Here is a 23,094-nt window from a genome sequence, read left to right as displayed (position 1 = left end):
ATCATTTGACCTTTGGTCTATCATGTCTCACATATCAAATATTTCTTACATTTAATCTTTAGGGTAAGAACTTTTTATATTTTCTGGATAATGCTTTTTATCAATTTTTTTCGTTTATATATAATTAAAACTTGAAAAAACAAAAATGGATAACTTGTTGGGAGTAGGGATAGCAAACGGGTCAAAACTCACCGGATCGACCCATGTAACCCGCTAAAGACAGGCTAGGCTGGAAAATTGAAATAGCTAAACCTAAAAAGCCCGCCTAACTCGCACCGCCTAATCCGTGGGCTTTGGCGAAGCAGGGCAGACTTCCCCGCCGGGCCAAGCGTTTTTTTTGTCAAGGCCATTTTTTTACAAATTTTTATGATATTATTGATTTACAAGAGGATGAAGATGATAATTGAAAATGTTCTAAGTTATATTTTGAATTATGTTTGATTGATTATAAACTTGAAGTTATTTAATTATATATTTTAGACAATGTTTGTTTTGCTTTGGACAATGTTAGTTTTATTATTTTGTTTAAAAAAACTTGGTTTATAATTATGTTTATTACATATTTATAATTATAAAGACTTTAATGTTTGTGAATTTAGAGATTATAATTTTTTATATCTTTAAAAATTATAAATTTGTTGAAATGGTTATGAAATTTTATATATTATTTAATATTTAATAGATTATGGAAAAACAAAAAAAGGGATTTGGTGGGTTTAGCGGCAGTCCGCCGTCAGGCAAAGCAGAGAGAGAATTCAGGATTGCCTCACTAAGCAAAACGGAACGGACTTTTGGCAGGGTGGACTTTCTTGTTTGCCACCCCTAGAGTATGGGAGTGGGAGAGGGAAAAGTTTAAGACAACATTTTTCCCCCTTTTTTTTTCCATTAACATGAAGTTCTTTCTTTTTCCAAAACTCGCAGGATTTTGGGGGTGACCCACCATTGTAAGATATTCAAATTCAAAAGTTGCACTTGATAATTTGATTCCAACTTTGACTAGCTTAAAAGGACTCAAACACGGTTCAACATGTAACTTTTAGAATCTTGTCTTGTTTATATCAGATTTCATTAATAACATTTTTCTCGAAATAAAGCAGCATCATCTGCAAGATTTTTCCATGCAAACATCTATACATTACAAACAGCAACATATAGTTTTATTATTGGCATAAGCAAACATTAAATTATACCCCAACACAGACAGCGAAATGATGCAGAATAAATAGGTTTATGCAGCAGTTTACTAGATGCTTTCTTTAACCCCAATTCAAATCAGCTCACTAAATGAAATTAAAAGGCTTAGTATTTGGTAAGTATTGAACTGAAAACTAGACCTTAGGAATCTGTTAAGAACAGGTTCCTTCATCCACTAAGGAGTACATAATATAACACAGAAACTAAGCTTAGAAAGTTGACAGAGTCAGTCCTAGTGCACTAGCTACTACACATTACAGCCAATCAAATGTTACTGCCACTACCAACCTTCTCCAATTCCTCACTATTTCTAGCAGACATACCCAATGATGGATCAAATTGATCTTGTGTAAGGAAAACGGTGCTTGATTGCTGGTACGACGACATGCTCGACTCCAGTATCTGATGCGGGAGCACCATATCCGGTTTGGAAAATGTTGCCTCCACACTTACTTTTTGCCTCTTGGTTGATCTCTCCCCTTTGGGGCTGTCAGCAGGGGAACCAGAATCTGGCGTCAATGGTTCGTGGTGAGACGAAAAAGATTCATTTGAAAGACTCTTTGCTGGGGCACGTTCTTTGGCTGCTTTCTCCGGATCAGGAGTTGCCGGATCAGTCTTGTTATCAGGATCTGGGCAGGTATCTTCTGGAACTTGCCCAGCAATCCCAGAGCCGGGTACATCTGAAAGAACCCCACTGAGCCGTTGTTGCTCTTCAATTATCTTTTTTAAGTATTTACCCTGGGCTTCTATCCTCAATTGTAGCTGCCTCTGAACCTGTTCCATATCAAAATATGATTACAATCTCACCATTCAGCATATTCAATTGATTCTTAATTTAAAAACCAAAACTCTGAAGAAAAAAAAAATGCATGTATTTGTTTTTATAACAAAGGTAGAAATATTTTGGAATTTCACAAGTCAAAGACATCCAAGAAAGGTCATTGATTCCTCTACAATCACAAGTCTTTAAGTATATAGAACTTTCAAGAATTATAAATTGTTTACATGATCAAAATATGATGATCAATGGTGTGCTGATTCTCTCTTGCCATCACAAAACCATGCAGTATATCTTGTTAAAACAATCTTTTCAATAATTATCTTGCTTACATAGGAACTAGCTCACACTATTCCTTGAAAAAGGCCTTAAAATAAAAAAAAATTTATGTTAACATGTTACAATTAATGCCCTGTAAATGCATTCATGTAAATTTATCATCTTCCCTTAAATTAGAGTTTGGTAAATTTGTCTGCAAATGCATGTAGATTTGATAAATCAAAATCTCAACTGGTAGCAGCATTACTCATGCGAATGTGTTGATCAGTATATACACCTTGGATAATAAAACCTAGTGTATATTTTTTTATGTAATAAAAAACAATTAGTGTTGACCCGCATAAATTAGATATCAAACTCATCACTTCATCTCGCGTGATTAAATATGATACAATAAATAACCAAATATGTTAATGTAATATAAGCCATTAGATCAGTTCAATAAAATTTACCTCCAATTGTTCATGTAGGCGTTTCTGCACCTCCATTTGAAGCTTTAATGCTTCAGTAATTTGCATCCCACTGCAGACAGACAAGACCACACATAATTTCAGTCATTTATATACCACCAGAACTTTTGAGGGGAAAAAAAAGCAAGTTACTTTTTCTCCCAGCAACAGCTTCAATGCATTGAACACATAGTAAGCATAAGATATAGTTGTCTAGCTAAATGTGCATTAGTAATGGGGATATAAATAATCACGCATATACTCACGGTGAACCATCTAGATTGGAAAGCATATCCCCTGCTTCTTTCTTGTCAGTTTTCTTTCCTTCTACAAACAATTTTAGAAGTTATCACCAATCAAATCTAAGGGAGAATTCAAAGTATAATGAATATACTCATATATGTGAAATTTGAAACAGTGAAACTCAGAGACATACCATCAGACGAGGAATCAGGTAGGTACTTTGCTAGACGATATTTCTGGATGCAGCAGAATAGTAGAGTGAACAAAGAGGAAATGAATTAGAATAACAGATACTGAGAGACCCTGGAAACATGTTACCTGTAAATGACTTTTCACATGGTAGATTGTTAAGCCTTGCACACCCATAACTCTAAGGACACCTTTCGGTGTAGCGCCTGAGGGGGAAAAAAGGATAGTTTGAGAATCTAATACTCAAGCATATATGTTAGATAAATTCTTCATCCAACAAAAAGCCGGGGGGTAATACTCACGATCTGGTCCACCAAGTTGTGCCACAGCATCAACAAAGCGCTCATGTAGCTCATGTGTCCACCGTAAACGTTGCTTTGAGGCGAGATTAGGGTTGTTGGAAAGATTGTCTCCATTGCCAGGATCCATTGTGCTACTACCATGAACCAATGAATTGCTTCCGATTAAACTTGAACTAGGGACACTCTTTTGATGATACATTTGTCATTTATCTGACAGAAAACATAAAAAATAACAGAATATAATGTGGAAATTAGTACTGACATCCTGAACCTTACTGCCTATTTGAACAGGTTGTCAAAGAAATGGGGAACAATCAGAGATATGCACACAACACAATCAAGAAAGGAATTTCTTCAAGAGTAACCTCAAATATTCCTAAATGAAAATTTGAAATTAACATGTTATGATCCCACTACCTAATCTAAGATCTACTCACATTTTGTTTGATCATGGAGCGTTACATTATAGAGATCCTCCCTCAACCAACTATAGATATCATTGTTTGCAAGTCGCAACATATTTTGACCTTAACAAACACTCCCATGTATCCAAGAAGTATTGACTGCAATATGTGGATCCTTCAACACAGCAATATTTACCATGAGCACCACTGTCCATAGTGGAGAGTACACACTATCACAAACTCAAGACCAGTAGACACTTGTTCATTTTGTTCTTCATCTAAAGCGAATTTCTTCCTTCCTTCTCTCTTCAGTTGAGCTTTTAGGAGAACCTCAAACCGTCTGATACAAAACCACAATGTTCCAATGTCTAAGCAACTTAAGCCAAGTGGTCTTGAACTAGGTTAACTTTTCTTGTTCTTTTACAAAATGGCACTCGATAAAGGCATTAAATCATTATCTACATTCTACAATATACTTATACAAAATGACATTTAGCTTCCTAAGAAACTTCGGAACAATATCCTAGCACCAAATTATCCCTCTCCAATAACCATCCAACTTATCTAATCCTCCCTCTATCCCATTTTACCATGACTCTGAAAATTTGTTACATCCTTGAAATAATATATTTGGATACAATTTTTAGCTAGATACATTGATACAAGGAAGAACCAAATTTTCAGCTCAATCAGCTGTAGTAGGGAAGAATAAAAGGTGAAGCCAACACAATTTGAGGTACTTATCCCTAAATGAGGTTGATTTCTCCTTAAACTTTACTAAGTCACAAAGATATCATCATATTGTTTGCAGAGAACTAAAAAGCATCATTATTGTTGCTTAAAGCAAAGACTATTATTATATTCATTCTCATACAACATCTGATGCAACCTAGCAACATTAGAGAACAGGGTAATATCCTTCAAAGTTGACTAATTGAATTTTCATCACATTAATACCTATGAATATCAGGCCACACCCTCAAAATTGAAGAACCTCAACTCTAATAAACCAATTACTAAATTTTTACATCTCCCCAAAATTGGGGTTATGACCCGAAATTTGAATGGCCCAACACTTCAATGATCACGAAAATCTGAAAATTTTACAGCTTTAAAAAAATAAAAGTGAGAAAAGCTTCCATTCTCTAGTCGCAAAGCACGGAGCGTTGCAAAGTGTAGGGTGCAATTTTGAAAAAGTAGAAAGTCAAAGGCTTGAAATTAAAAACACAAACTTGAGGGTGATGCAATAGAGAAGAGTAGCACTGAGTTGAAGCTCAAAGGAATTAATGCCAAAAGGGTCGCCAAAAAAGTTAAGAAACAAAGGAAAGGAAATGCAGAAGCAGAAGCAGAAGCAGCTTCAGAGAGAGAGAAAAGAGATTGTGATTGAAAGGGGGAAGAAGAAGAAGAAGAAGAAGAAGAAGAAGGAATGAATACGTACCCAGATCTACGCAATCCAAACGACAACGCATAACAAAATTTCGCTCCCTTCAATTTCGGAGCTGTGTAGTTCTGTGCTGTTTCTCTCTCTTCTCTCTCTTCTCTCTCTCTCTTGCTATGCAGTGACACACACACTCATACCCCTCCAATGGCATTTCCTTTGGTCCTATGGATTTTGGATTCTATTTCTTTTTTTTTTCAGTTTTTAGTTTTTCTTTTTAGTTTTTAGTTTTAATTATATAATAAAAAGTGGGAATGGAAAATATGATTTCATTACTTTTATTTTTTTATAAAATTCTAAAAATAGGAAATATCACACACAACTACCAAGTTTTAAGAATTTTGAAGAAAAAATATTAAGAGCTTGTTTAAGTACTATTAAGTTATTAAACAAATTTTAATAAAAAAATATTTTTTATTATTTTTTGTTGTAATTAACAAAATATTAATAATAAAAATAATAAAAAAATAAAAAATATCTTTTTAAAAAAATTATAATTTACATCTGTTTTTACTTTAAAAAAAAAGATATTTTTAACATAATAAATAAAAAATATTTTTATATTATTATATTCAAATATAATTATTTGATAAAAATATATTTTATATAAAATATCTAAATATAAAATTAATTTTAGATTTTTAAAATATTTTTTAAAAAAAGTAACTTAAAAAAAATATCTTTTCATAAAAATTTATCTAAATAAATTATAAATTTATAATTAAATCTTTAATCAATATCATATACCGATCATAATATATTTATATTTTTACAACATAATTAATTATTAAAATCATTAAATTTTTGTAGTAAAATAATCAAACATTTTAAATGGAATTAAAAATGTTTTTATAAACATAAAAAATCAGTTATTTTATTCGTGTTTTGATTATAAATATGAATATAATTCTATTGTATGTTTTTTTACAAACAATTTATTAGTGATTATTTTTTATGTAAATATAGTGTATGATTGTATATTTAATATCATAGGTATAATATAAATACAAATTTCTTTTATTTTGTATCTTCTAACAATTAGATACAAAAAGATGACATAACTTTTTTTCTTTTACTTAAAAGAACAACTTCAAAAACTAACGAATTATAATTTAAATGATATAATCTCTTCATACTCACTTAAAATATTATAAATTTGAGTTTCACTACTAACTTTAAAAAAAAAAAAAAAAAAAACTTCAAAATAACAAATCCTTAGATATTACAAGTAAAATTCACTCAACATACATGCCAACCATTTTTTACTAGGGCTTCTATGTATTGGATTTTCCTTAGTACTTTGCTTTCATATATGCTCTTAAATTAATTATTAGCATATATTGATTCCTTAGCAGGGGTGCCATTGAAATATTGAATTGAACTATTTATTATTTAACCAAACCACTCTTTCTTGTCCATTCCTTGAGTCAAATATTTCAAAGTCTTCTTATTCTGGTATTTTTCCACCCAATCATTTAAGTCTTGGTCCATCGACCATTATTTGGAAGAAAATAAATTTGGATTTTAATATAATATAACATAATAATAATCTTAATATAATATAGGATTTAGCTGATATAGTTGTCAAATAAAAAAAGTTTTTATAAAAAAGAAAAAATTAATATTTAATATATTTATTAAAATAAAATATTTAAACTTTAAACCCTAAACTCATATATATATAAGTTCCATTGTTTTAGAAAGATGAACCCCACAAGTTTAGATTTCACTAATAAATCAAGGCATTTATTAACAATAGAGTATTACGATAAACAAATTAAAAGCCCCAGAGTGCAAAGATGAAAACGAAATTAATGAAAAATTAATGGTTATTCTTATTCATGAGTTAGGGTAAAATCATGAATCATGAAATCCATAAAAGCATGCATTTTAATATGAGTTAATATTTAATTTGGTTTTTAAATTTGTATAGGAGTCTTATTTTAATTTTTAAAATTATAATTATTTTTATTTAGTCTTTTATTTTATCAATGTGATTTATATTAGTTTTTGTAATAATTTTTGACATACAAACATTAATAAAATGCTTATATAAATAGTGAAATATTTAACTAAAACTTAAAAAATGATGCAGTTTTATTTTTTACACTTAAATAGTCTAAAAATAATATGTATCATTTGCTTTGGAAATTTTTTTTAAGAGTAAAGTATTGTTTTTGTCCCCAACGTTTGGGGTAAATCTCAAAATTGTCTCTAACATTTCAATCGTCCTATTTACGTCCCTAACGTTTTAAAATTGACTCAATATTGTCCTGCCGTTAGGGATCCGTTAATAAAATTAACGGCGGGACAAAATTGAGACGATTTTGAAACGTTAGGGACGTAAATAGGACTAAAACGTTGGGGACAAAAACGATACATAAAAATAAATTTTAATTTTATTATTCAATAATATCAATTTGTTACTGTACATAGTATTTAATTATTTTTAATCATATTTACACTTAATCACCTTATTTTCATTCTAAATAAATTTATTTTTTTAATTTTACACTTAAAGTAATGTATTTTTTTATAAATAAATAAATTTTACACTTTTATTCTAAATAAATAATGTAATGTGATTAGAATAAAAGTGTAAAACTATAAAAAAAATATAAGTAATGTGATTAAGTAATGAAAGTAAAATTACATTATTTATTTAGAATGAAAGTATAAAATTTATTTATTTATAAAAAAATTATATTACTTTAAGCGTAAAATTATAAAAAAAATTAATTTATTTAGAATGAAAATAAGGTGATTAAGTGTAAATATGATTAAAAATAATTGAATACTATGTATAGTAAAAAATTGATATTATTGAAGAATAAAATTAAAATTTATTTCTATGTATCGTTTTTGTCCCTAACGTTTTAGTCTTATTTACGTCCCTAACGTTTCAAAATCGTCTCAATTTTGTCCCGCCGTTAATTTTATTAACGGATCCCTAACGGCAGGACAATATTGAGTCAATTTTAAAACGTTAGGGATGTAAATAGGACGATTGAAACGTTAGGGACAATTTTGAGATTTACCTCAAACGTTGGGGACAAAAACAATACTTTACTCTTTTTTTAATAAGCATCACTTACGATATTGTTTTTGTGTTATTATTTGAATGTTAAAACTAAAACGATACTGTTTTACAAAGTCCAATGTGACATTTAGCTCCACATCAATATTTTATGAACATCTATCCATTGAAAATTATTTCAAAAACTAACAAGAATTACGTTTACAAAATTTATAAATTAAATAAAAATAAATTAAATTTTAAAAATTAAATTAAAATTCACTTACAAATTCAGAAATTAAATTAAGTATTATTTCTATTTAAACATGGTTCCCACTTTAATTATTGATAGTTCAAAATCACATGCAATAGTTTATTAAGAGCGATATAATAATAGAAAACCAATCTTAATAATGCAACAAATAAAGTTTTAAAAAAATATGCTATAATATAGAGTTTTTTTTATCAAAGATAATTAATAAAGCTAAAAAATGCTCTTAGAACCCTTAAAAGTATCCGTAGACAGAAATAGAAGTTCAACACGAAACCCTAAATTTAAATAGGCATGTCAAGCATTAAACTTGGGCTATTTTTCATTTCTTTAATTATGCAATTATTGTGGTTGATAATGAGTTTGATCTTTTAACCTATATATAAATATATATCCAAATAGTAATAGGTACGTGAATCATTCAAAGAATTTTATGAACATTCACTCTCCAAATAAACTATATATCATTGATACCTTGCCATGTGTCATCAACCACTCATAGCTTATGGTATTCATTCACAATGATTATGCATGCCAAGCTCAAATAATTATTCCAAATAATTTAAACTTATAAACAACACAATAATAAGGCTTTAAAAAAAATCTTATAAAATATTCCATTTCTAAGCGCTATACCGTTGCAAGGTCATGATTTCATAATTATCTTTCTCATGCATTATCCTCTTTTATAAAGTCCTTACTATATATAGAATTACATCAAACACAAAAAAAAGTCTTAAGTTACTAAATAACTTTAGGGTTTGAATATATATTGTCAATCTTTTATATATTTTCTATTAATAAAGTTAAATACATACTTCTATTTATATATATTAGTAAAAGTGTACATATATACACTAACAAATAGAGATTATTAACAAATTATATATGGTAAAAAAGTAAACTACTAAATATAAAAATCGCCACTTTAATTTGAATAGAACTTTCTTAATAACCATCATAATAATTTACGAATATGGTTAAAATCGACGGCCAAACAGTTCAGACTTTGCAACTACTTAAATCTAATCTCATCAATTGATTATATATAACAACCAAATTAATAAAGAATTAAAAAAAACAAAATATCTATATATAGTAGTGTTTGCTCTAATATAGCTAAAAGAGAAAGTTGGAAATGAAAAAGAGAAGATAGGGATAGAACATACCCTGTTATTGAGGCAAAGAAGAAGATCAGAAGAAGGAGGAGATAATTATAGTGTCTCTAACTTGCTTGATCATCATCAATCTCCTCAAGCATGTGAAGTTGGTGACTTTTATGTGGCCTTGAATTCTTTGTTTTAGAGTTTTGGATTTATTTACTTACTGTTTTTGTATTGATTGTGTGTGATATGTTACCTAGTATGACTATAATTCCAAGTCCCAAGTGGTGTGAATGGGTGAAAAGATAGAATTTAGTAGCTATTATTGGTTGTGAGGTGAGACAAGAAACAAACCTAAAGCATAGTAATTGGCTATGATGGAATCTTCAATGTAATATTCCCAAATGATTCTAAATATATTCAATAAATAATATTCCGGCAGTCTAGTCAATTTCCTATATATTGCTTTCTTCACAAAATAAACTTCTTCCGCCTGTGGATTTATCTATGGATTCAACAATGCAAAACCATGCATTCAAAATATCAAACTGCTTATTTTTTTTTTTAGAAATTATTTTCTATATGAATTTATATATGATTTTTTTGTTGGGGTTTAAAATTTACATATCTCGTTTACACTGTAAACGAAATACATACAAAATTATCTTGTTTATATTGTAAACGAGATAAATAAATGTGGTATAAATTGATAAATACGTTACAAATTATTTATTTTGGTAATTAAAATAATCAAATTATTTATTTAAAAAAATTCCGGATTTATATGGTATATATATATATATATATATATATATATATATATATATATATATATATGAATTTAATTTTAATAGTTTCGGTATAAACAAAATTTATACGTGTATTTTACTATTTTATTACATATTATTATATTAGTAAAAATAACTATTTTTTATCGACCATATTAATAATCATTAAAAAAACATGTAATTTGATAATTATGTAAAAAGTTAACACCACAAATATAAAATAAATAAATAAACTAACTGATTTTGAATTTTGTTAGTGAAATCGTATTAATTACATCAGAGAGTTGAAAAATTAGAGAATAATTACATTATAATTATAATTAATTAGTGTAATAATTAATTACTACCTTATATAAGGGTGTTTATTTGTTGTAATTTGTAAATCAACATTTTCTCCACTATTTAGCAAATTTCTATTGATTCTTCCTTCAAATAGTTCTCTTTATTCTTTCTATCACTATGATATTCCACCCCACGAATGACCAATCTTCTAATTCTCTACACTACAGGTGCTAAATTTTGTACATGAGGGTATGTATTATAGAATTGTCTCATATTGTTTCATTTATTTGAGAATATAGTATACATATTTTTCTTTTTTTCATTTGTCTCATATTACTGAGTGTATCTACATTTTTACACTGTCATTATACATTTCGAATATAAAAGATAGAAGACAAGTAAACATTGAGATCAAGTACTGTACACCCGAAATGTGTAAAAAAATTAACGATTTAAAGTTTTTTAAATTCAAAAATTAACAATTTTAAATTTTAAATGCATCAAAAATGTATAAAACCAACTAAGAATTTGATACATTGATATAATATTCTGGTTGTGTTTAATTTTTATTGTTCTATTTTATTTAATTTTATTCAAATAAATTAAAATTTAAAATTACAATTTTTTTAATTTAAAATTTAAATGAATATAATTTGAATTCATGTAATTCAATCCAATATAAATAACTAATTAACCATACGAGTAGAATAATATGAACACATTTATTTGCTAACTTAAATATTAGAATGAACCTTACATCTAAACCCATTCCACCTCAGTGGTCCCTCAGAACAGTATCTAAAATGTGTAATAACAGTATAAAAATATAAATATTTTACATATTTCATATTTCAGTAAATAAAGTATTTGAATAATTTAAATAAAAAAAGTCCTGTCCATATACTATCCAATATTAATCTCTTATTTTGACTTTGAAACTTTATTTATTATGACTTTGAAACTTTATTTATTATCTTTTACATTGATGAAATGAAACTCAACCTTTTTTTATGGTATTCTCGCTGAGACATGCACAAGAAGATATTCGAACTCCAACACTTACACACTTGCTTAGATGTACGAATAAACTATCCACTCAACCAATTTAAACTGGATAAATAAAGTTCAAAGTTAAAACTTGGTGCAAACTATCTAAATTCCTCTCACCACTCCAACTCTCTTTAGATACACAAATATTGAAAATAAGGTGCATATATATATATCATTGTAGCCAAAGAAAAAACTGATTCCACTATATAAGAACTAAGATGGTGGCATTAAGAAAAGATTAATATAGAGGAATCATTGATAATAAGGTTGCAAGCCATCGATGCTATCAACTACCAAAGTCCAAAGCCATTTTCCTATTAAGGCCATTTGGCTTAGGCAAATCCCAAATTAACAATTGGCCTCCATGTGTACCATATATATATATATATATATATATATATATATATATATATATATATATATATATATATATATATATATATATGTGTGTGTGTGTGTGTATTTCTTTGTCCACAGTCTTAATACTAAATTACTAATCATATTAGCATGTAAATGGTCCCCACTTGAATAATAATTCCACCACCTTGGACACATATCCAACTATGTTATACTCAGCACTTAGCATAAAATTTGTTTTCTAATGAATTTCATAAGCATAAAATAACAAACCATGATTTGAGTATAGCTGGCTTTCAACACCAACCAACTCTCTCTTCTCCATCCATTGATGTCATGATCCTCCAACTAACTACTTGTGTCATTCACACCCAATCAATGGTGGGGAATCAACAAAAATGGCAAATGTCACATCTTTGGTGTGATGAACTATGGCCTCAAATAGTGCTATTTACATCACAAGTTGGTGCTAAAGGCCAAAAGTCACCAAAATTTAGTAAAGCATCAAACAAGGTGAAAAAACATAACCTAAGAACAAGGACTTGACAATGATTCAAGATAACTGCTTAAAGAAAAGTACCTGAGCTGATTTCTACAACTTCACTTTTCCACATTATCCGCGCGAAATTGGCATGTTCGAAATAATTGTACAGTCAATGCTAGCTTTTCACAATGCTTAAAGCCATAGGGAAGTTTGAATTTACAAAATGGAATAAGGTGATTCCACATCTGTTCCCACTAATTAGAAAAGAACAGGTCAGAGTTCAAATACCTATCCTAGAGAAAGGAATGAAGGCCTGAAAAGGTATCTTTGGATTATCGCAGGATGAACCGGATGAACCATCGACTTGACCTTCCATCCCTACATGCCGGCATACCTAGTTATTCCATGAGGGTTACCTTGGGCTACATTGATGGCTTGAGTTCTCATCTTAGCTTCAGTCCAGATCAAAGGTGCTGCCATAGAGTCCATGCCTAGCAGCCTCCTTTTCCCCTCACCGGGTGATCCTTCTAAAATCAATCCCCCGGTAGTCTCATGTGAGGTTAGACAACTTTCAGTCGAACAGTCGGCCCTCTGTGGCGGGAGGCTATGAGGTAGTTCCTCTTCCGGGACATTGACTCCCGCCACTTCAGTAGATGGCATGGAGAAAAAACCAAGAGGATCAACCATGGGACCTCTTGGGGTCTTGCTCCCGACTCCTTGAAACTTTTGGTTGTCGGTGTCTATGACGGTAGCGCCAATGAATTGATCAGCTAGCATCTTACAAGCTCTTTCAAGCATGACCATGTACCTTTGCTCTGCGTCTTGGCGAATTTGCAAATGCTTCTCTGCCTTCATTAGAATAATTTTGAAAATTAGTAAGCATTATCTACAAAGTAGTTTCAAAAGAATTTCCTCATCTATTATATCAACATCTAACTCCAATTATACAGTATGAAAATTCAATCTAAATCTAAAAAACTTCATGAAGACAAGCAATAAGCACAACTTGCGCACTAAGAAGAAGATATTTACCTCTACTTGCAAATGTAGTTTACTTTGCACTTCCATTTGTGCTCTTAAGGCTTCCTTGATTTCAAAACCCCTATGCAAAAGATTAATTTTTCCTTCAATTGTTGATTATTAAGACTCCATTTGTGCTCTTAAGAATGCAAAAAGATGCTTACTCATTGGTATCGGAAGTTGGCAACTTTGGAGAAGAGTTGTCAGTACCAGGGCTTTCTAAGTATGAACCCGACAATCCTTTCATAAAATTTCAACAAAAATCAATTAAACCAAGAATAAAACAGGACTATTTAGGCGTAATCACAAATTAGAAATTCCTGCCAAACTTTCATCTGGTGATTATAGTTAAAGCTTTTTTTCCTCAACACAACACACAGTTATAATAAATGCTGAGCATGAAAAGTTTGGATGGTGGAAACATAAGTGGGAATGACAACCATACCATCTTTGCATCCCTCACCCATATCTTTCCCTGATTGCTTACCAAGTCTATATTTCTGCAAGACAGAATAGACATATTCTTTTCGTTTTCATCACAAAGACTAAAATTGGGTAGATTATAATGAGGAAAGATATATATAAATATGTAGCAAGACCTGAAGATGACTCTTCAAATGAAATAGAGTCAAACCCTTGACATTCATGGTCCGCATGATTGCTTTTGGCGTAGCTTCTGCAGATAATAGCCAGAACCTAGTCAAACAATGATATTGATGATATTGATTACAATACACATTAAAATTCTAATTGTTACTAGTTAGGACGAAGTTAAACTAGTTTTAATATCCAGGAGCTAGGTTACTGATATGACATAGGAAACATCGAAAGCTAAATTTATTTGCATCAAAATACTTTTGAACTTTCCAAACTTGGTGAATTCATGCAAAGTATCTTGCTTTGTTATTACAACAGCAAACCACTCAATCATTCATCTGTTACCATTTGATAGAATTGATCTTAATGTAAAGTAATTCATATTTGGCAATTCATAAGTGATTCTAACATACATTAAAAGAAGTTCACTTCTCTCAAAATCAATTCTAAGGCAAGAACTGATTCTAGTGGAGAAATACCAAACATGGGTAAAATCAATTGTGGGAGGGGAATCAATTCTAGAACCTCAAGTTCTTTCTCAACATGCATAAAGTGGCTTATTCAAGAATAGTAGCCACTATGGCCGCTATAGCGTCTATTGATAGCCTACTGACTACTACTGTGGCCCTCAAGCTGCAACAATGAAGCACTTAGCTAAATGTATTCCTTAAGAGGCCTACAACCATTTTGACCTGACGCTAAAGCAGTCACTCCTTGTTACAATTCACAATTATGCAGGGAAAAAAAAAGGAATAGTAACCCCACAATGTTGTAGTAACATTATACACTCAATTCTGGCTAGTTCATTGGAAAAGATTATGAATAATGATACTGTATCGAAACATTATCGAATTGATGGAGAACCCTACAAATGGCAACATATTAACCACTCAACATAATTACGCTATCGGTCTTGCTAGGAAACCAACTTTTTTTTACCCAACAATTGGCCAACAAAATAGTGAATGAACAAGGATTAAGCATTTAAGTTGTTATTGCAGAGAGGAAAATGGAAATTTAAAGGGAAAGCAAAATAGTAGTTGGCCGAATAAAAGTGAATTTGCAATCTTTTCTCATTGGAGGATATCAACATGGCAACTTCATCACCCCAATTGTGTCTATGTCAATGTACAACTACTAGTTCCACTCCATTGCCGCAGATTCAACCAAAAAAAGAAAAAACAGCATAAACCTTCCGAGTCAATTTCAGCAAACCAATGGAACGTGGACATAAGGTCAAATGTGGACTACTGGACTCTATAAAGTGCAAACCTTTCTGCAAAAGTTCTATACTTTATGATCAAACTCAAAACCCGCTTATAAATAAACCCCTTTCAAACATTAAGGATCTTAATTTAACTGCAACATTCAACATCTCTAATTAAAATGTGGGTGGGGTAAGTTTTCTGCTCATAAAAGAATTCTCCACCTAATCTCTCCCAAAAAATTCCACCTTCTCTAAAAGCACTTGCATTTCAGGGATGAACAGTTATGCTTGATAAGAAAAAACAATAAGAATCAACAAGTAGATAGATTAAAGCCAGAAAAGAATTAAAATTTCTAATTAATTAACTATACATAAGTAATTGACTCGAAAGCAAAAAAGAAAAATCCCCTTCATTTTTACTTGCCCCCCAACTAGAAAGTGGGATCATGATTTCATTTCAAAAATTCAAACAAAAATCAGAAAGGATAATAATATCCAAAGGAGCCAATACAAATTCTCAGCCATATTCTTCTTCCATGAGAAGAAAACAGAAAACAAAAAATTGCATATGTGCTATAACAAGAAAAAAAAAAGGAATTTCAAAATAAATAAATAAAAAGAAGATTGAAGTGAATGAAGGGAAAAAGGTTGAAACTTTGACTTACTACTAGCACCTCCGAGCTGAGTGACAGCATCAACAAAGCGTTCATGGAGGTCCTGAGTCCAACGAAGTCTTGGTTTTGGATCAGCAGTGAGAACAAGACATGGGTCTCCCTTGTGTGTGAGATTGGAGGCGCCACCAACTTGAACATCTTCTTGTCCAACAAGCCCTGCTTCATGTGGGTGTATCAGCCTCGGATACATGATGATGATACCTCCCTTCTTCTTCTCCAATGGTGAAAACCTGAAAGAAGGAAGAGAGAGAGAGAGAAAGAGAGAAAGTGAGAGATTGAGGAGTAGATCCAAATGAAGGGAGGGGTAGAGCTAGGTACCCATTTGAGTGAAAAGGGTAAAGGTTGAAGCTTTTTAGAGAGAGAGAGAGAGGATGACAATGAAACTGGAGAGAAAAACACCGTACCTTCTGAAACTGACGCTGGCACACTGGCACGCCTTTCGGGGATCTTGTCCCTTTCTGCCCTTTTTATTATACAAACAACAAAACCAAACTTAAAAAGACTAACCAAAAAAACCTTTTTAAATGAACTAAAGTTTGATTACTGTCAAATATGGGTGTACATTGTTTGGGTGAAATCATGTTTATTTTGATTTACATTCGACTCTAAATAATAACTGAGTTTATCTTTAAGAGTTTTACTCGATTTTAGATTCGATAAAATTTTATTACTTTCAAACTATACTAAAATCAAATCTAAATTAGTGATGTCTGGATTTTGACAAATTTTATTTCAAAAGATTATGATACATTTATTTATAAAAAAAACATATTTGTTATCAAAAAGTAGATATACTTATTTTTGAATTTAAATTTATTTATAAATTCTAATTACAATTTCATATTTTTTTATTTATTTTTTAATTCAACAAATATGATTAAAAATAAAATAATAAACTTATAATTAATATAACATAATATTAGAATTAATTTAAAACATATATACTTTTTTTAATCTCTTTAAGATGCATATAGACCGAGTGAAATAAGGTTCGTTTTAATCCAAAACCGAACCTAAATAATGACCAAATCTATTTTTTAGATCTTTACCCGACTTTATAAAATCATATCAAATTAGTTTCCAAAGTGGTCGGATCTAGACTTAACCAGACTATTACACTCCTACTATTAAATATATCAACAACAAAATTTATTATTTTCAATCAATAATTAAGAGTTAATATTTAAAAATATAAATTAAAAATACTAATTAAAAATAATAAATTTTATTAATTTTTAAATTTTTTTTCTTAAATTTATAATTATTTTAAAAATTTGATTTCAACTAGTACTGGTTAAATTTTATTTGAACTAATATTTTAAAGTGGTTATTATGTTAAATAAATTAGATTAATATTTCATCTTAATTTCTTTTAAGTTATACTTGATTAATTACTAAACAAACATTAAATTTTGTTGAAAATTTATGAATTTATACAATTTAAAAGAAAAAAGTAAAAATATTTATTTATTAATCATATAATATTTTCTTTCTCCATAATAAGACCATTAGCCAGTTTAATAAATTCTTTTAGATTGCTTATGATTCTAGCTAAATCCTTCTTTTGTTGAACATTTACTAATTACTAAGACAAATATTAAATTTCGTTGAATATTTATTAATTTATACAATTCAATAGAAAAAGTAAAAATATTTATTTATTAATCATGTAATATTTTTTTCCATAATGATCACCTCATCAATTTTAATAAATAAGGTAAAATATATTTTTTGTCATTTACGTTTGCGATTTATTTTAAATATCTTAAACATTTAGTTTCATTCAATTTTTTTTAACATTTTTTATTTGTGTTGAAATTACCCTGAATATTAATTCTATGTAAAATTTTAGAGATAAAATTAAAAATTTTAAAGGATAGTTTTAACACAAATTGAAAATATTATAAATAAAATTGAATGAATAAAAATTTTAAGAATAAAATTGAATAAAATTAAATATTTAAAATATTTTAAAAAATATTATAAATATTAGAGACAAAAAATATACTTTACCTTAATAAATACTTTTAAATTACTTATTATGTAGCTAAATCTTTTTTTGTTTAAACATTTATAAATTTTCCTAAATTTGAAAAAAAAGGCATAAATATTTTTTATTGATCATTTAATATTTTCTCGCTCCATATTTATAGTCTTACCAATAATCTATAATAAATAATTAAAAATTAAGCAACTAAAATAATATTTAAAAAATTTTATTGTTGACAAAATTATTATCCAAAAGCACGAACAACAAAAACTTTCTAAAAATAGTTAAATTTGATAAAAATGATTATCCGTTAAGTGATCATGTTTTTGTTGTTTAAAAATGTTTAATGAAATTAGAAATTTACATGCAATTTTTTTATAAAGTTGATATTTAAAAATTATTAAATAATTTAATAAAAAAATTAAATTATTATTTAATAATTTTTAATTATTAATTTTACATAAAAATAAGTACACCTAAATTTTCAACCGGCTATCACCCAAACTCTCAGCCACCACCGCCAATGGAATGTGCAACCCTCTCACTTATCTATCCTCAATGGATTGCCAATTTCAAAGCTGCTATGCCATCTCAATTAAAGAGACTAATACCAATTGGCAACCCATGTCCAGCAACTAGGGTTACAACATGTAGGAAGTTAATAGTGGTGCGAGTTAGGGTGGTTGTAAACCTTTAATGTGCTAGCTAATTTAGCATTTGTCGTCAACAAAAACAAAATGACACAAAATCATTTGATTGACTAATTTAATCTTTTGTCTATTTTTTAGAATGATAATATAACTTTTTAAATAAAAACAATTTATTTCAATTCATATTTTCTATTTTTGTGACATAACAATACAGTATTTGTGAATATTTTTATTATTTCTAAACAAAAAATAACATGTCAAGTTAAAAAATAAAAAAAGACCTAATTATTTTTAAATTTAAATTGGTTAGAATTTATTTGTCTTTATTCATTAAATAATATCTTTTTTAAATTACTTCTAATTCATTACGTTAATATTTTTTTAATTAATTATTCAAATTTAAAAATATTATTTATTATAAAACTAAATAAATAATTTTTAAATATATAAATAATAAACATTAAAATACGATTAATACATTAATAAAAATAATAATTCCATAATATACTATTAGTTTTACGATCTAGATAATTTTTACAATAAAGTAGAAATCAATGAACTCGTTATTTGATATATAGTAAAAGAATTTTGAGTAATAACAAATTTGATTTTTTATCTCTTTAAATTAAATTAGTAATTTTATTTGATATCTTTGCACTAAAATACACTATAAATAGGCTACTAATACTAAATGAAATAAAATATATATATATATATATATATATATCATAGAGACCATTTATAAACTCAACAAATTCAAAGCATCAATAATATTATTAATCTATTAATAATACATATATTGTCATAAAGTTACATATCAATAAAGATTTATCAATATAAGAATAATGTAGATTAATTAAAATTTTATATATATTAAAATTCAATTAAATTTATATATATTTTACTCAAAATTAATTAAAATTTTACGTATATTTTGAATAAAATATATGTAATTTAATTAAATTTTAATATAAGTAAAATTTTAATTAATTTGTATTATTTTTATATGGATAAATCTTTATTGATTTGTAACTTTATGATAATATGTATTACTAATAGATTAATAATATTATTGATATTTTAAGTTTGTTAAGTTTATAAATGATTTCATAATATATATATATATATATATATATATTATGTTTTATTTCATTTAGTATTAGTAGCCTACTCATAGTGTATTTTAGTGCAAAGATATCAAATAAAATTATTAATTTAATTTAAAGAGATAAAAAAATAAATTTGTTATTATTCAAAAAAATTTATTATATATTAGTGTTCGTTAATTTTTATTTTATTATAAAAATTATCTATATCATAATACTAATAGTATATTATAGGGTTATTATTATTAATATATTAACCGTATTTTAATGTTTATTATTTATATATTTAAAAATTATATTTGAGAATTATTTATTTAGTTTCATAATAAATGATATTTTTAAATTTGAATAATTTATTAATTAGTTTGTACTTATTATACTATATATTCAATAATTTATTGAAAAAATATTAATATAATAAATAAAAAATAATTTAAAAAAGATATTATTTAAAGAAAAAGGACAAACAAATTTCTAACTAATTTGAATTTAGAGACAATTAGACTTTTGTCCATTTTTGAACTTGACACGTTAACATTTTTTGTTCAGGATTAACGGAAAAACATCCATAGAGATCGCGTTGTGTCACAGAAGTAAAAAATAGAGACCAAAATAGATCATTTTTATCTTGAGTTGTCATTCTAAAAAATAGACAAATTCACTCTTTTTTATTATCATATTTAACTATCTTTAGAAGTTTTTTGATATTTATATTTTTTTAAGATTTTTTTATGAATGATAAATTTTTTCAAATATTATTTTAGTAGTTTATTTTAATTAAAAGGTATAACATGTATAAACTAATTAACAAGTGTTTGAAATTTTAAAATGATATTCAATTAAAAAAAAACTAAAAGAAGACAATTAAGATGAATACCCTATCTTTTAAATAAAAAAAAAGTTTTTGACATTTATAACAAAATTCATATTATAAATGTAGCAAATATCTAATAATAACCTAATATAACTAAATTGATATAATAAAATTAGTTAGTAGTTCTAAACAAATTGTCATTTTTTAAATTAATTATCTTTTTTTTTTAGCTCTCACGGTATTTCCTAATCTAACAGGCTAAGAACTAATTCATCGCAAATTTGAGTTCAATTTAAGAGTTTGTCAATAGTCAATAAATTACTAATACATAATACGAAATTCAAACTCTCGACATTTATTTAAGCGGATCAGATTAATGAACTAACCATTATATTAATCCAATTTTATTTTTTTTTTTGGTAATAATTATTTTACTTTATTAATAGGGAAAAATTAAATTAAATTTTTGGGTTTCCGTTTTGTCCATGTCTATGAACATTAGTATAGTATTGATTGTCCCAGCCTCTTTCATCTCACTTTCTATTTTGTTTCTGTTTTGAGTCCAATGTCATTGTCAGTGGTCCTTTTCTTTAGGGTGTAATCCAGCAAACAGAAAAGCAAATTCGAGTCAGTGGATATGGACTGTTTCCACAAGGATGAAATTAAATTAGAGGGCAAAAAACATTATTTGTCTATTAAAATTCAGTTATTAAATATATATTTGTGTATAAATAAGTATTATATTATATATTTTTAATATATTTTTTATATAAATAATTAGTTTTAAATTAATTTTTAATATATATGTAATAATATGATAGTAAAGTGTGATCTATAAATAATTAATTTTAAATTAATTTTTTAAAAAATTACATATTCGAATTTCTTCATCTTTGGTTAAAAAAAAATGTAAATTGATGCTCCAGTTTTTAAATTCGAATTCCTTAGCTTATATAATTGCAAATATTCTACAAATGCTTGAGTATATATATAATGCCTTAATTTTGGACTAAAAAAATGAATATTTCTATAAAATATCATTTATAAATATGAAAGTATTATAAGGAATTAAAGATCAATATTGTGTGCTAAATTTAGCATTGATATGTATATGTATATTGTATAAAGAATCATCAGCTTTAAGCTTTTTGTTGGAAAATGGCAATGAATGGATTAATCATGGTTCAGTTTGCAGCAGCAATTATTTGATAAAAAAGAACTGGGAAAATGATGGAAAATTATGCCTTTTGGATGGTCAACTTACTATGATGATTGATTTTGCTCCCGTGATTACTTTATCAAATTGTGTCTTTTATTATTATTGTTTTTTTTTTTTTAATGTCTATGACTGTACCTTACTTTCTGGACCCTTTGCTTAGACTTAAATAACAAAGTTTATAAAAAATAAATAAATAAAGAGTTGATGACAATTTGCCATAGATTTATCTTAGTCTCACAAACAAATTATCTAAATATAAGAATATCATTTGATGATTTTTTATGAAAGCATATATATACAACCATAAATTTATAAAAATGACTATTTTATAGCTATAATATTTTAGGGGGTAAATATTATTACAGTGAATTAAAATTATATTACATAATAAAAATCAACCGTTAGTTTTTTAGGGGAAAAGAAAAACTTATCTCATGATAAGTTACTCTAAACATTCAAAATTGTAATGCATTATTAATGTTACAATATCAGCTAGCGTCCGAAATAAAAATTGCAGTATTATATATATTCTTTGCTGGGTTAAGTATAATTTTAATCCAAAATAAGGGTTAAATTTTTTTTTTAATCTTCTTTTACTTATAAAATTGTCCATATGATTTAACTTAATTTTAAACTCGTTCTTCGGATTAAAATATAATTTCCTTTCTTCCCAAAATCAACTAGAAGAAGAGGTAAAAGCAGAAGCAAAATTAACAATATAAAACAACAACAATCAGAAGTAGAAGAACAACAACAACAATAGATAATGGAATCACAACAACAACAAAAATAGAAGTAGAAGTAAAAGCAGAACTAAAAGCAGAAGTAAAAAACAAACAGAATCAACAACAATGAAACAATAATAATCAGAAGCAGAAGAACAACAACAATATAATGGAGAAGAACAACAACAATATAATGGATAATAGAATCACAGCAATAACAAAAACAGAAACAAAAACAAAAACATAAGCAGAAGTAGAAGCAGAAAGCAAAAACAGAAGCAACAACAATGAAATCCCAATGGATCTGCTGGCGTCTGGCGAGGAGCATCGATGACCGTCCAACCTTGCGAATCTGTTGGCGTTGATGTGACCTCACTCCAGCGGCGGCAGCGATGAGACATGGCTCGATGGCGACCAACAACGGCGGTTTGCGATGAGAATGACGGCAAGAGCGTGGCGAGCTGG

General features: G+C 27.8%; 2 protein-coding genes across 7 annotated transcripts; both read right to left on the bottom strand.

The window, feature by feature from the left end:
- Positions 1-1,266: 1,266 nt before the first annotated feature.
- Positions 1,267-9,985, bottom strand: LOC130977084 (myb family transcription factor PHL7-like). 5 transcript variants are annotated; one of them, XM_057902088.1, is made up of 8 exons: positions 9,733-9,966; positions 3,872-4,178; positions 3,435-3,644; positions 3,262-3,338; positions 3,137-3,179; positions 2,967-3,027; positions 2,704-2,773; positions 1,267-1,968 (listed from the first exon to the last, which is right to left on the bottom strand). In XM_057902088.1, the coding sequence occupies exons 3-8, from the start codon at positions 3,631-3,633 to the stop codon at positions 1,459-1,461; spliced, it is 960 nt and encodes a 319-aa protein (XP_057758071.1). In that variant the 5' UTR covers positions 3,634-3,644; positions 3,872-4,178; positions 9,733-9,966; the 3' UTR covers positions 1,267-1,458. The 5 variants fall into 5 exon arrangements, with proteins under 5 accessions (XP_057758071.1, XP_057758072.1, XP_057758069.1 ...); XM_057902089.1 differs by lacking the exon at positions 9,733-9,966 and adding an exon at positions 5,277-5,523; XM_057902086.1 differs by lacking the exon at positions 3,872-4,178 and having other exon boundaries at positions 9,733-9,985.
- Positions 9,986-12,685: 2,700 nt separating this feature from the next.
- On the bottom strand, positions 12,686-16,602 carry LOC130977085 (protein PHR1-LIKE 2-like). 2 transcript variants are annotated; one of them, XM_057902091.1, is made up of 7 exons: positions 16,530-16,602; positions 16,117-16,355; positions 14,247-14,323; positions 14,093-14,147; positions 13,812-13,887; positions 13,660-13,729; positions 12,686-13,476 (listed from the first exon to the last, which is right to left on the bottom strand). In XM_057902091.1, exons 2-7 carry the CDS (start codon positions 16,313-16,315, stop codon positions 13,006-13,008), a joined length of 948 nt encoding a protein of 315 aa, XP_057758074.1. In that variant the 5' UTR covers positions 16,316-16,355; positions 16,530-16,602; the 3' UTR covers positions 12,686-13,005. The 2 variants fall into 2 exon arrangements, with proteins under 2 accessions (XP_057758074.1, XP_057758075.1); XM_057902092.1 differs by lacking the exon at positions 16,530-16,602 and having other exon boundaries at positions 14,135-14,147; positions 16,117-16,467.
- Positions 16,603-23,094: the final 6,492 nt, after the last annotated feature.

Source organism: Arachis stenosperma, chromosome 4 (assembly GCF_014773155.1).
Source record: "Arachis stenosperma cultivar V10309 chromosome 4, arast.V10309.gnm1.PFL2, whole genome shotgun sequence".
Classification (NCBI taxonomy): domain Eukaryota; kingdom Viridiplantae; phylum Streptophyta; class Magnoliopsida; order Fabales; family Fabaceae; genus Arachis; species Arachis stenosperma.
This window is presented reverse-complemented; position numbering and strand designations above follow the sequence as displayed.